Here is a 14979-nt window from a genome sequence, read left to right on the forward strand (position 1 = left end):
AGACAGGTGTTGGTCCAAATGAGTGCAGTTGTTCCAGGATCAAGTTCTCCATCTTAAATATTCCCCACCACATTGGTCCAGCTCAATCCTCACAGCCATATCATGCAATGGCTCATTGTGGTGACATCCCAGTGGCAGTCCTTTATCTCCACATCCATCCCACCCCGACAAGGAGGTCATGGTGGCCACACAGCCTCCGGGGCAGTTAGCTTAATTCAATTTATCTGATGGTTTACGTTCCAGATGTGGTTTATTACGCACGTCTACATGCAGGTGCAAACCACGCAGACTCGGTTTTAAGGTGATTCGATCGTCAGTTCATCTCCTTCTCTTCTCTCCTGGTGCGAGTGTGTTAAGGAGAAACAACGGTATTGATTTGCATGAGCCACAGCAGCTAATTGAATTGGGCCACAGGTTTAAACTAATAATCCCAGAGATGCGAAGGAAGATGAGAGGACTGCCCTGTCAGAACTCACAAGCATCATAATGAAGAGGCTCATCACATTAAGGAGGGCGGAACGGTACCAGAGGAAGGGCAAGAAAAGGGCTCGGAAAAGCATCGTTGGCAAAGAACTGCTGATCCTCACCTGCCCTGTGGGGGCGATCAGCCATCATCGCCACGCCCGCCACTTTCAGCAACACCCCGAGGCCTTGTAGGGAACTGGCGGCAGAACCAGAACCAGCGACCCAGTTCAGCAGTGGTGAACCCACCGTGAAGGCGTTGAACGTTAGCGCAGGTCATTCATCCCAACTGCCGTCAGATTGTTCAACATGCACAACACTTAATTGTAGCACCAATAACCCAGCGTTGGCATATTTGCACTAACTAATCATCCTACCTCTGGAATGTCTTATTTGCACATCTTATTTGCACCTTATTTTTTTTCTTCACACTGTCCGACACTCCTCCTGTACATAATTTTAATTTCTGTATATACTGTACAATGTACGTAGCAATGTACATAATATAATAGTCTTTTTCTTTTTTCTTTTAGTACTTTTCTGTATTGTACACCACGGGCTACCGCTGTAACGTGCAATTTCCCCAATGTGGGATCAATAAAGTCTTTTATCCTTTATCCTTATCCTTGAAAGAAGTTGTCAGAACTGCGAGATCCAGTTGTGCTGCTGGCTCCAGATGTGCACCCTAAAAAGTTCTTCTCAGGTTCTCAAGGATGAGCTTCAAGTCCACTAAGTCTAGGTCTCTGGTGCTGAAGAAGGGTAAAGCATCTGTGATCTTTAGCTAACACACACCCTGGAGGATGCTTCCTGTGTGTGTGTGTGTGTGTGTTTGACCCATGGTCACATTTTTCTGGCTGATCTGCAAAGGACAAATACATCAAGGATGATGTGCAGCTCGACGCTAAGAGCAGATAAAACCATTTAGTTTCCAGCCGAGTGGCTTTTGAGGTCTTTTGTTGTTTTCCTCCTCTGCCCATTTCTGACTTTTTGTGCTTATTTTTTCAATAACGTGGAAGATGCGTCTGAGCCTCCGTCAGAAACCCGCAGAGCCATTTTCGCAAAAGCTCCGATCGTTGCCCGTCTTCCTAGACTCACCTCCAACAGGTGGGGGATCCATTTCTCCATGAGGCCGATTGAGGAATGCAACTGTTCCTTTATAGCGATGCACCATAGTGACATAATGATGTCAAATCACAATTGTGGTTGACGGACTTCGATTATTTGCTGACATTAAGTCATTTTCAACACCAGTCCTGCAGCTGTGGGAAAACATTCAAGTTGCTATGGTTACCGTGCAGTTGTTGCAAAGGATGAACTGGCTAGTTTTTCTGTGCAGTGCCAGCGAACCCACAATTATGGAATATCAATATTCCGTGACATTATTGAATCTCAGAGGCCACTAATGAGATAGAGGACAGAGAGCCATTCGTGCTGCTGGGGGTTACAGTATTTGGCATTAATAAGCAGCCAACTTCAGAGCTGCAGCTCCGACTGTCTGGGCCACAGATTTAAAACAATCATTTTAAAACATTTTAATCTCCTGAATTTAAAACATTTCCAAAAGTGTCTCCCCATACGCTTCGATGATCAAGTGGCACAGGGAGGACGCCAACAATACTAATAATTTTATAAGGTAATAACCTCAGCTCCGTTTTACTCTGTGAGTGCCCCCCCCCCCCACCCCTAGTTGAGTTTAGGATGAACTCAATTACCAGGTACTCTGACTTTGTGGACAGAGGATGAAAATCCATAAACACCCTCATTGTCTTCCTCTCTGCCCTTTCCCAGCTTTTTTCTGACCGCTTTCACAGCTTTGATGAGATTTTAAGTTAAACCAACACAACAGATCCTGATCAATTCCAGTGCCTCAGTTTCTCTCCCAAGTCCGTCCTAAAACACATTAAACACTCTCAGACAACTATTGTTCCCCCCACGGTTCCTCAGAGGGTAAATGCTAAAGGCTGGTGTGTCCGCTGGTGTTAGTGTGGGCGCAGGCAGAGACAATAACTCAAATATCTATCACATTAAAGCACCACACCCACCCAGATGCTTCATATACAACACTGGAGAGTCTGGTTTCCATCCGCAGCACCCGTTGGCGGATGTGTTAAATGGGAATGGTAAGTGCAGTTAGCATCTTTTAGCTTGTTAGTATATAATTGGCAGCAGGAACACAATCACAGTGGGTGCACCTCCTTTCTTTATTAAATCGCGCCCTTATTTCCGCCCCTCGTGTCATTTCCAGGCTTCTCAGCCCAGAGATGAGGTAAAGAAGAGGGAGATTAAGGAAATAAGGTTTAAAAGAAATGAGATCGGAGATTTTTGCAATCCATTTATGTATATTAGAAAGAAAACAGCTTAACATAAGTTCGTCCTCCCGTTAGAAATCGTTATGAACTCCTGCTTCAGCATCTCTTAGGCTAATTTGCTGACGTGTTCCAGTGAACACGAGCGCACCTGACGGGGGACGTTTGGCTTTTGTCGCGCGACAGTAACGTCATTATGGGTGACATTGACGCATTAATGGATGCAATTACAATAGTAATCTCTGCTAACACCAGAAACAAGGGGAGACACCAGTGTAAAAATCTATTTTCAGCCTCATGTCTGACCTGTCAGGTGACTCCAAAGTGGTTTCAGACAGAAATGTGTCTTACTAGAATTTGTGTAGTGTAGCTCAGAAAGGGATTTACTGTTCAAGGTGACCACTTCCACTTATGTGGGGGGTCTTTTTCTTCCCAAAGTCAGTTTATCAGCAGTATTTCAAGCTGCTGAGTCGCGTTTTCAGGCGTGGATGTTGGAGAATTTACGTCACCCGTCATGTTTGAATGCATCGCCGCTTCTCTAATGTGACCACATCCATCTTTAGGGACACGAGTTTGTCCTGATCTTGGATTTCTGGTCTTGCTTTTTGAAGGCTGGAGAAGTTTTCTACATTAAACTGTCTGACGGTGCTGCGGGTCTAATGAAAAAATAAGTTACATTCAGCTCACTTTATTGTCATCCCCAAACTAAAAGATATTGTTGGGGAAGAAACTTTAGGTGGGCGGTGAGGAGAAAAACAACGCTAACAATCTTTTCTATTGCAAGAAAAGAGAAAGAGATTATAATTAATGTTTGACTTGCAACATTGCAAGTCCAATTACATCTTTAAAACCATGTTAAATGATGTCAAACTGTGTTTTTTTTAGTTAAGAAAAGAATTGATTCCTTCTTGGGAATAATGTGGCAACGTTTAAAGTGTTATGATTTTTAGGCATTTGCTTTGTTTTGTGATTGGGGCATCGGTGTCTGATGCCATGCCGCTTCATTTAAAACGTTGTTTTGCTTAACTTGTCATGATCTGAAAAGATGCCGAGCAAAGCTGTTCAAAAATCTGGTTTTACTGTATAATTTCTGGAATTGGTATTCATGGCGCGGCTGAGGGCGGCTTTGGAAGATAATTGACTATCAAAGAAAATGAATGAGTTAAGCCGTTCAGGTCAACAGCGTTCAATTTCCCTCAGTTATTAAAGTGGTCGCCGTCTCTTCTTGACAATGGAATCTGCATTACATCCATCGCCGAAACAGATAACTTCATCATTTCAGCAACGTCTGTTTTCCTTTTCAGGCCACTTCTCTCCCACACTGAGAACTGTTGCATAACTGATAGAAATAAACTGAAGAGTTTGTTGAAGGGGGTTAAGACTCACACGTAGTGTTTCAGCATTTCACTGCATTCACACCAAAGGGCTGCATCTATAAGCTGGGTTTCAAGCTCTAACGTTCTCACTAGATGCGGTATTGACCGCACTTTGGGATCCAGCGCCTTCGCTCAAGGACTCTTCATCCTGCAGGCCGCAGGGATGGACCTGATGACCATGTGACCACTGGCAAGACACCTCTACTGCGTGTCCGTGTGTGTCAGCAGGTCACGGCATCTGTATTGGGCAGAACACTCGCTGCTGTCTGTCATTTCCTTTCAAACACTCTCACTCAAAACAGAGGTGGTTTCAGTGAAGCAGCTAATGAAATCTAGCTAATTAAATCTCTGTCAACTGTTGTTAAAAAGACATGGCGAGACTGAAAGCTGTACACAGCAAAAAAAAAAAAAAACAGCCCTGAAACTTATCGGTACAGTATTTTACCAGGTTACATAAGGCTGCAGAATTCTGCAGGAAATGTCACAAGTAAATGCTGGAAAATAGTTCTAATAATGCCTTAATAATCAGACTATATTTAGCTGTTGCATTCATGGTGATGAGGGACAATTTCCTCCTTTTTCTACCAGTGATTGTTGCTCTATTGTTGCTTCGCAGCCTGTCACCAAGAAATCAGGGCACATTAGCATGGGGGCTGTTTTTGTTGAAGGGCACATGTGCACGGCGACCGTGACAAGTGTGGCAATTAAAATGAACTGATGAACACAAGACACCTTTCTCCAACAGTTTGTGTCCTGACAGAACCTTGATTTATGATTTAAGCTGTCTGGAAAATAAATAATTGCACAACATTCTCCTGATTTTTGCAGCTAGCAGCAGTCATTCACACGCACACACACACACACACGCACACACAGACACACACACACACACACACACACACACTTGTGGGGGGGGGGGGTTTGTTCTGAGTGTCTCAGTCCGGCCACTGTCTTCCCACTGAGTGACACATTGCGGTCGGAGACGATGACAGACCGATCGATGCACATCTAAGAGGCAAACATGGGAAATCCATACGAGGGGACCGTGCTCTCGTAGCTCACTTCCACCGTGCCCTCCCCCTTTGCAGACACCAGATCACCAAACCACAAATTAAAAGAAAGAGCCCACAGGAGCCTCCTTCGCTCTGACCTTCCTTCAGTACCCGTCTTCCCCCGGAGCACCCATCTCACAGAGGTACTGAAGCTCATCAGCTGCCACTCGGACAGATCCTGCTGTCTTAGATCAAAGAAAACAACCAAAAAACTGCTGAAAGCCTCGGAAATCAGTCCAAGCCAAAGAGAGGCTGAGTATACGACATCTGCATTGCCTTTTTTCCTTCAAACGCCCCCCCCCCCCGTGCTCCGCAGACGTGGGAGTGAGATCACAGGATGTCATGTAGGTCACAGGAGACACCCCTCACACACACTTCGCTGCCATTTGTGTGGGACTTAAAAACAAGAATCATGTTGAAATTGAGAGGCTTCGATTTTCCAAAGTGCACAACATGATCTCCTTATCATGACTGAACTCTCCATTTGGGAGCACTTGGCCCCCGGCTGCACAGCTCCTGGGGTCTTCGGGGCACTCCCACCCCTCTGAGTGGCAGGTCGTGGAGCAGATAAGGTGGATGAGCTCAGATTGGGAGGGACTGGTGTGGGGTGTCCGTTCAGGGGGCCTCTCGAGAATGTCTTTTGGTTGCAGGAGGAGAATCTGCTGATCCTGACCTGCAGGAGCGGAGGAAAAGGGGCTGGGACTGGGACTCACTTAGGGAGGCCGATGGGTAAATGGTTTATTTACTGCGCAAAGGAAGCCAGGATGGCTGCCAAAGCAGACTCCATGTCAGACTGTCCCAGGACATGTGACCACGTCATCATACTTATTAAACATGCTGAACTCAGCGTTTAAAATATGAATGGGGCTTTTAAAGAAGGGGAATGTTTGAGGCCATTTTGCGGCTCGGAGAAAAAGCTGACTCAGCCTTATTGATTAACTCAAGGAGCAGTAATTAGGAGTATGTGGCTTTGCGGTCTTAATCTACTGAGTAAAGACATCAGGCTGCCGTCAGGAACCACATCCATCAGTGTAAAGCTGTCTGGCTCGGCCGCATCACCTCCATAGTAACCAGCTTTCACAGCTACACCTCCTTTGCGCCTGTTGTTTTTTCCGGACCGAGCGGCGAGGTCAGACGGTTCGCTCCCACACACTCTGCACGCAGCTCTGGAAACCCAAGTGCTGCCGGCTTCCAACGCGAGTACAGCGGCAACCAGATAGCCACGGCAACAACAGAGCAACCCTCAGACACGCTTTGCTTCTCCGTGCCTCCAGATGTGCAATATCAGCGCGTTCGCTCTGTTAATTTGGAGGCGAATACGGAGGAAGGAGGAGCTGATCTGGAGTCAGTGGAAGCAGACTGTTGACTGGCCAAGGACGCAGAGAGAAGGATTCTATTTTCCACCCACCATCATCGGTCTAGTCCGCCCATTACTGCCCCTGAACAGACCGTAGCAACTGCCTCCGTACTTCTGTTCTCTTAGGGGACTTCATGTGAGATATGGGTGTGTGTGTGTGTGTCTGTGTGTGTGTGTGTGTGTGTGTGTGTGTGTGTGTGTGTGTGTGTGTGTGTGAGGATGTTCACCCTCTTCTTATCACATAAACTAGGACCTCATCATCTACCTGGTGAATCTTGCACCATTACAGCATTTTTAACAACAATAATCCAGTGGAACCTGCTGGGCTGTGGCGATCCGATTGGTTTGTGTGTAACTCCCCTGAATTCAGAACCTTCATACCAGCAGAAATGAATCATACTTTTTTTTTTACATTACAAAAAAAGAGAACTATGCAATATGAATGAAAAGATACAATGTAGTCGGCACCTCCACCTGGCTAGAGCTGCACACATGTACTGAACTGAAGTGGACACTCGAGTCCAGGTGGTCAAGACCTAATTCTCCCCTTTTTCAGGATTATAAAGGTGGTTTGATTTTTATGTGGCCACAGTCACAATCAGCCACAAGAGCCAAGGTTCTGAGCCCAGCTGGGGGAGCCTGCTGCCACTCCAGGCTTCCCCTCCGTCATCTCATCTGGTTACAGGCAATGATAACGTCACTCATTAGCATCCGATTTGTCACACAAATGGGACCATTTGCTCAGTTGTCAGATTAATAATGCCAGAAAATGTACACCACTGTGCAGCACTTTGAATGGCTTCACGTGACTCCACGAGGCTGCAAACCATGAACTTAAATAGTGTATAGCAGCCAGCTCCCACAGCAGCTGTGCTGGGCTTTCAAGATTCAAGATTCAAGATTACTTTATTGATCCCTTTAGGGGGTGTCCACCAGGGAAATTAGCATCTCCAAAGATCTACAAGCATCTACAACATTTCCCACCACCATTTCACCCCATTAAACCTATTAAAGATAATAAAAATATAATAAAATAAGAAATAAAATAGAATAAATTAAAAATAGAATGAATATAAATATGAAACTATAAAAATGTTCCAGTTCTCCTGTTGGCCCTCCTCCCCCCCTGTGAGGAGTTGAACATGGGTATTTGTGTATTTATTTTTTATGTTTACTTTGAACTGCAAAGTAAAATGCTACAGAAGAACCAAACTGCTGTTTCTACTGGATGCTAAAAGTGCAAACGCGCATAAATGTAAGTCTGACCTCATTAACATTTGATATATGGAAAATAAAATGCAGATGCTGGCGTCTTTGAATGTTGAACACACCAGCGTGCCTGATGTGGGCTGTAAAAGGCCGGAGTGGGAGGATGAAGTTATGGTTCATGTACAGCTCGAAGGATTATGGAAATTCCTCGGTAGCTGTCAGTCATGGGAGGAGAGCCTGGTTAGCGCATCGTCTGGAGTCTGCACAAAACATCCATTTCGGGGATCTAGGTTGGCCATTTAATCATTTCTTTAACCTTCTTGTGGGCATGAGTGAGTATCCTTTCTCTTCCGTACATCGTTGCCATGGTTACACGGCCATTTCATACAAAATGTGATTTACATTGGTGTGTTGAGCCTGGGTGGCTTAGGATACATGGTGGTCAAATGTTGGTGTGTGTGAGTGTGTGTTGATTCGACAAACATCAGCAGACTGATGGAAAATTGCAGCGTTTTACATCACTGACAGGTCGAGAGCAGCATCCCAGTCGTTCTGCCTGTCATTTGATGCCGTGAGGTCACTGTGACCAGTATTATTCATGACAGGTAACAATGACTTCACCCGTTGATGAGTATTTTTGTGTATTTTGGGGTTTTTATTCATCTTTAAGTGATGGCCGGAGGGCGTCCGTGCACGGAAGGAACATCAAGTGTGGACAACAGGGGTCTTATCTAATCAGCAGCTCTCATCTGTACAATGGTTGGGGCAGTTAAAAATAACCCCCAATCTTCTGAGAATCAGAATCAGAGAAGCGGCCCAGGAGTCCGGGCTTTTTTTTAGATGCCCCATGAGCTTGTCTTGACGAGTTTAAACCACACGTTGTTTTGTGGAGGGAAAGAAAGAGCGAAAACCAGAAAATCCTTCTCTGCGGTTGCATGTGGACCATTTTTCACCCTGAGGAAAGAGAGAAACAGATGCCTGATCAACAACCCTCCGACGAGAGAGTTTGGCGCGCCACTAATTAGAGGTAATGAGATAGACGTGTTGTGATGCTGAGAAATAGTGTGGAACAAAACGCCGCGTTTATGGTAACTGCTTCCTACTGTTACTGCTGATCCTACGAAGCCATCTCAATAACCCTCGCCGGTGATTCCTGCTGCTCCGGCCTTAGAGTTACTCACCTCCGCTCACGTCGAGGGTGTCCCCGAGGTGTGTTCAGGTAATAAGGCCAGCGGAGCTCACAAGACTGCAGTGATGAATAGAGCAGATTAAGTCTAGTGACACTTCAGATTTATTATAGTCAGACCTTGAACTGTATGTATGTGTGTGTGTGTGTGTGTGTGTGTACAGTGCAGCCAGAGAGTTGCATGCTGATTGATAGTGATTAATGGATGGATTGCAGCGATGCAGGCCTCCAGACCCCCGGCGGCCCCCCCTGCATCACGCGGCCTGTGATCTGCTGGGCTGCAGGTCTCATTGGACAGGGAAAGGTGAAACGGGGGGAGCTGACACCTCTTCGAGGGAGTTCAGGGAACATTTGGGAGGCGAAGCCGCGCTGGCGTCTGGTTCAATGAAGCGTTTTTCTCTCGCTGAGCTGTAACTACGTCGCAGGCCGTTACGTAAACAAACGCTTATTTATGTCTGGATGGAAGCCGCCCGCCAGACTTGTGATTTATGTCCTGTTTGAATTATTCACGTGCACAAACATAAAATGTATCGATCATCGTGCAACAGCACCGGGCAGTACCTCCTATAGGCATTTATAATTAGTGGTTGCACACTAAATCATTGAGTTTAACATAGATATCATCCTCTGTTAAGCACTGCACATACCCAAACAGGGGCATTCACTCACCCCCAGGGGTAAAAATGAAGTTAGAGTGGGGGAAATACAGAATTAAGCAGAAAAGTACGCAGTCCAGGAAGAACGTTTTAGCTAAGCATGTGATCTGTGGTGCTGCATTACATCAAGCTTTATTTCTTTGTGAATTTAAAAGTCTCCTCTGTGACTGTACGATGCACCTGCACTATAATTGCCTGTATTAAACAGACTTTTTTTTTTTAAAAAAAGGAACTTATAGTAGCTGCATATTTAATCTGCTCTAATGGCTGTTTGCACCGCAGATACACGTGGTTGCTGTAACAAGAGGTTCCTGTTACTCGGAGCAACAGCGGCGGATAAATCAATTCAAACTCTGTTTTGTTGCCCCGTAACATCTATAAATTGTCCTTCCACACGTGCGTCATGTTCCCAGTACCTCCTGTCCTGAGCTCCCGTCCTCGCAGATCAACACGGCAGGAGGAGCAACGCTCAGCCACGATTAATGATGATTTTAAATATAATTACAAGTTCACACTGACAAATGGCTGCGATGTGCCGCTGCAGTGGAGATACGCCTTCTGCCTTTGCTCTGAGGCATAAACTTCAAGGAAATTACGTTTTTATAGTAAAACAGTGGAAACTCACTCATTTAAAATCGAATTGAAAGACCTAAACTAAGCTTCATCCAACCTGAGTTTCAGGCCAGGAAAACATGAAAATAAATTCCACATATTTCATGAAGAAGCCAAACATGATGAAATAAAGCGACCTGCGACTGTCAGGGCGGCAGCAACACGTCTATGACACTCCCCACTCAGAGTGAGTCTCTGTTGATTTAGAAGAACTACAACTCAAATATGTAGCTGTTTTTAGTCAAAGATGGAGGCCCATCAAGTTGTTATGTGGTGCCACCATGTGGCCCCAACCACCTGTCGGCTCTCCGACGGAGCGGACGCCACCTTGTCAATTAAAAATGGATCTCCCCGCAGATGCAGCTGGTCTCCTCAGGGCCCTTTAAAGACAAACTACAGCAGAAGACTAATAGGATGAGCGCCCTCGTCCTCCCACTCACATCAATGTTGATTCTGAGCAGAATTATGATGCCTCGTGCTTATTTACTCCGTATCTCTGCGGGGAAGTGGTGACACTTCATTTGATCTGCCCGCTAATCTCTCCAGTTGCAGTCTTCTTTATCTCTTTTTCAGCTTTTACTCCTGTTTGTGTGGTCTGATCAGAATCAGAGAATTTAGATTCTTCCCAACATCCAATGAAAATAATATAATTTATCGTATTTCTTGACCCACTTATTTTATGACGGTGTGCTTCTGTGGCGCCCTCCACCCCTCAGCCCTTTGAATCCTCTTAAAGGTAGATTATGGGACTAAGATGTCTACACCTTGAGGCAGAGAGAGAGAGAGCTGGAGAGAGGGGGAGGATGAGTCACACGGAGCGAGAGGGAAAGTGGAGAGGAACATGCAGAGAACCTGTCAGCCTGAAATGGGCCAGGTGTGGGGCAGAACCTGCGCCACGGTCGGGGTGAGTATGCCATCTTTTCCTGAGGGGTGCCAGAAATGTTTACATGAGTAAAAACCTTTCTGCCGGATCAGGTAGAGGTAAAACTGACAGGGCAGCTGCGTGTGTGTGTGTGTGTGTGTGTGTGTGTGTGTGTGTGTGTGTGTGTGTGTGTGTGTGTGTGTGTGTGTGTGTGTGTGTGTGTTTCTGTACATGCTACAGATTGAGTACCAAAATACTCATTCTACCATCAAAGTGAGGACATTTCTGGGAAGTGAGGCCACTTCGTCTGGTCCTCACAACTTCAAAGGACTGTTTAAGGATTAAGACGAGCCTTTAAGGGTTAGGGGCACGGGGGTGTATTATGTCGATTAAAGTCCCCATAAAAATAGTACAAGGATACAAGCATAGGTGTGTGTGTGCATTTTAATGTAAGCAGTGGATAAAGAGAGTCATTCTTCTGTGACAGACATCTTAATAAATGTCACCACTGAGGCACGGCGCAACAACTTTCTCTTTCGATGATGATGATGATGATGGTGATGATGAAGCACCCCAACCCCGCTCACTGTGACAAGGCAGGAGCAGACTAACGGGCTGAGAGCCATGTCCATCCTATCCTTAACCAACCCGGCTGGCTGGACAGGGTGCTCTGCTCTCTTCATCCTCATCGTGTTGCTGCCAGAGGCTGCGTCAGATGCCCCAAATGCCACCTCTCTGGCCTATGGCGGGGGGTCGCAGTGTGGGGAGTACACCAACCAGGTAATACCCACAGAATGCGGTCCTCAGATCCATCACCTACATGCACATACACATTCAGGGGGCTCACGCTGATGCACTGCTCCCGTGGTAGCAGCAGGGTCAGAAACATGACATCTTCTCCATCTCTCCAGGTGATGGATAATGGGATGTGCCGCCTGGTGGCCACGCTGCCTCAGCTGGACGAGCAGAAATGTCCAGACATGTTCCGCTGCACGGAGGAAGTTTCCTACTGGCTGCACGAAAATGAGGAGAGCAAACAGCAGATCGCGGCACTGAAGGAGACCATCTCAGAGCTGCAGGAGGAGCTGAGGAACCACCGGCACCGCATCAAGGTCCTGGAGCTGCAGGTGAATATTGACTTAGCAGGCCTGGGGTCAGCTTCCAGCAGCAATCCCTTCAGCTGCTTTTGAGGGCTTGTCTCATAAAGCCGGACCGCTGAGTGACAGCAAGATTTCTGCAGGCGTTCTCCTCGTGACTGGGTTCTTCTAGTAGGCATTAAATAATGAAGCTCGGCTCTGTTGATGTTGCTTTACTGGCAGTGACACCTGGCACTAGACACAGCAGTTCAAACATAAGCATGTGCTGGGATATAAAACATTGTTTAAGGAACACATGGCAGTAATGGTGTCTCTGTCTGCTCTGTAATATTGTGCCTGGTCATCAAATTGGCTTCTGCACAGCATGTCCTTGACCTCAGTCACTAACAGGATTAGCCTTCTACTCTCCCACGTGTTGTCGCATGTGTCCCAAGCAGTGAGCATATTATGTACAAACCAAAAGTTCTTAAATATCAAACATGACACACTGGTACAGTAAACTGGTGTTGATGGTGCCTTCATGCGCCCTGAGCTGATGTACTGGAGTTTTGTTGTGTGTGTAATTACGTTACATACCAGTAGGGGGAGCTGTACGCGGGTTTTGGGGTGGTAAACAAAACAGTTCGATGACATTTCAAAGGATTTCATTATTGTATGATTTGTTTTAAAGCTCAACAAGATGTTTTAAACAACATTCATTTCAAAACAAGATTCAGATATATAAATAATTGAGAATTATCATTTAACAACTCAGTAAATTGTGATTTTGGTCATTATTGTCAGCATGAAGAGACAAACCATATAAACGTGTCACTGGAGCATCGTTTTCATGAGCTGGAGGTCCAGCACACTGATGCCACCACCCTGCTGCACCTACAGGGCACTCTGATCATAGACCTCCAGGTATGCACGCCATCATACGCTTCGCATTCGTCTTTTCCTCAAATGTGAGTTAAAAGCCACTAACTGTGCTGGGGTGGATTTATAAAGAATCAACTCCATAATCTGACGCTCCTGGTGGATCAAGTGCAGAGAAACCACGGGTGCCTCGTCAACATCGGCCACCCCAACACCCTGATGAACACCCAGGAAGCCCTGCACTCAGGTACGCCCTTTTCCACAGAGGTGAATGTCTGCAGGACGATGGCACTCAGTCCCAGCTGTGTTCCCTCAGATGTTCAGCACGTGAGGAGCTGCCCCATAGACTGTGCTTCCATCTATTACAATGGAGTCAGAAGATCGGGCCTCTACACCATCGTCCCATCACTGGCCGCCATGCCTCTGGAGGTCTACTGTGATATGGACACGGATGGTGAGCCTGCACAACAAGAGTAGCTTGGCCAGGCTGGTCTCTACCCTCCATATTGGACAGTTCTCTGATAGCATGACGCCACTTTTGCATCTCAGGTGGCGGCTGGACTGTGATCCAGCGGCGTGTTGACGGGTCAGTGAGCTTTGACCGCAACTGGAGGGACTACCGGGATGGTTTCGGTGACCTGCACTCAGAGTTCTGGTTGGGCAACGAACACATCCACGAGCTGAGCGCCCAGGGGGAGTACAGCCTCCGGATCCACCTGGAGGACTGGAGCAACAAGCACAAACATGCCCTCTACCAGAGATTCAGGTGGGTGCAGACGCTGCCGACAGCTGCTTCTGTTTGCCTGCTGTGACAACGGCTCGTGATTGTGTGTTTGTAGTGTGGAGGATGAGGAGCACCAGTACCGCCTGCACGTGTCAGGCTTCACTGGGACGGTTCAGGACTCTTTCAGCTGGTACCACGACGAGCAAAGCTTCAGCACCCCCGATAGCGGGAACATCTGCGCTGAAATCTCCCACAGCGGTTGGTGGTACAACCAGTGCTTCTACGCCAACCTCAACGGCTTTTACTACAGGGTAAATGTCCACAAACAGCACCGTCAGTCATATTTGTTCCATCGCGGGTCCTAACTTCGCTCATCTCTTGCAGGGAGGCCGTTACACCCTGAAAACCCGAGGGTCACTGGGCCCCGATGGGATTGTTTGGTACTCCTGGAAAGACTCGGACTATTACTCGTTGCGGAAAGTCAGCATGATGATCCGGCCTCGCAACTTTCGAGCCCATATGTCACCCTGAACCGGGCATGATGGGATTAGCTGACGTTTAATGAGTGATGGTACAACAGGAAGCCGTGGCGGATGAACCTGGAGAGGACTCTGGAATCATCACCGGCAAATGCAACCTAGAAAAGAATTCCATATTGTCACGAGAAAGGAGTGTGCATGTGTGCGATGGACTGGCGACCTGTCTGTAAACAGGAATAAGTAGTGGAAAAAAGAAAATTGCAAAAAATGTCAATTTATAGAGGCTAATCATTAATGACTAATTATGAGGCAACATAAATATGTACACTTGATTATTCCCAACAAAGGGTATGTACCACTGTAGTACATAACACAAACTGATAATTTAATTAGGTAATTAGTTGAAAATACGTATCTTTTACTTGATCATAATGATCAGTGTATTGATAAACAGTTCCTGATTTGAATCAGCCAATAAAAAGCACTTGAACGCACTTGATTTGTTATATTTCATAATTTTAGAATGGTTTTTTTAAAAAACGTTTTGGTCATGGCTAAATCGATAATAATTGCAGCGGTGTAAATTCTCAAGGTTGGTTTTATTACATTGATTTAGTTAGAAATAAAAGCATAGACCTGCCCTGCAGGAAGCGCTTTGGAGGATTAGCGTGTTATGTCGCCATCTAGCGGTTATTGAAAAAGTCATACAACGCTAAACGAAACGTGCACAAATATGAAGAGAA

At 46.2% G+C, this 14979-nt stretch overlaps 1 protein-coding gene across 4 annotated transcripts; it reads left to right on the forward strand.

Annotated features, from left to right (window-relative positions):
* The first annotated feature begins 6568 nt into the window (after positions 1–6568).
* Positions 6569–14478, forward strand: LOC101072052 (microfibril-associated glycoprotein 4). 4 transcript variants are annotated; one of them, XM_029849156.1, is made up of 8 exons: positions 6569–6689; positions 11566–11858; positions 11990–12205; positions 12959–13078; positions 13166–13487; positions 13583–13799; positions 13873–14068; positions 14142–14478. In XM_029849156.1, the coding sequence occupies exons 2-8, from the start codon at positions 11703–11705 to the stop codon at positions 14286–14288; spliced, it is 1374 nt and encodes a 457-aa protein (XP_029705016.1). In that variant the 5' UTR covers positions 6569–6689; positions 11566–11702; the 3' UTR covers positions 14289–14478. The 4 variants fall into 4 exon arrangements, with proteins under 4 accessions (XP_029705016.1, XP_029705015.1, XP_011610383.1 ...); XM_029849155.1 differs by lacking the exon at positions 6569–6689 and adding an exon at positions 11071–11120; XM_011612081.2 differs by lacking the exon at positions 6569–6689 and having other exon boundaries at positions 11489–11858; positions 13166–13280; positions 13350–13487.
* The last annotated feature ends 501 nt before the right edge of the window (positions 14479–14979 follow it).

The sequence above is a fragment of the Takifugu rubripes genome, chromosome 16 (genome assembly GCF_901000725.2).
Source record: "Takifugu rubripes chromosome 16, fTakRub1.2, whole genome shotgun sequence".
NCBI classification, from domain to species: Eukaryota; Metazoa; Chordata; class Actinopteri; order Tetraodontiformes; family Tetraodontidae; genus Takifugu; species Takifugu rubripes.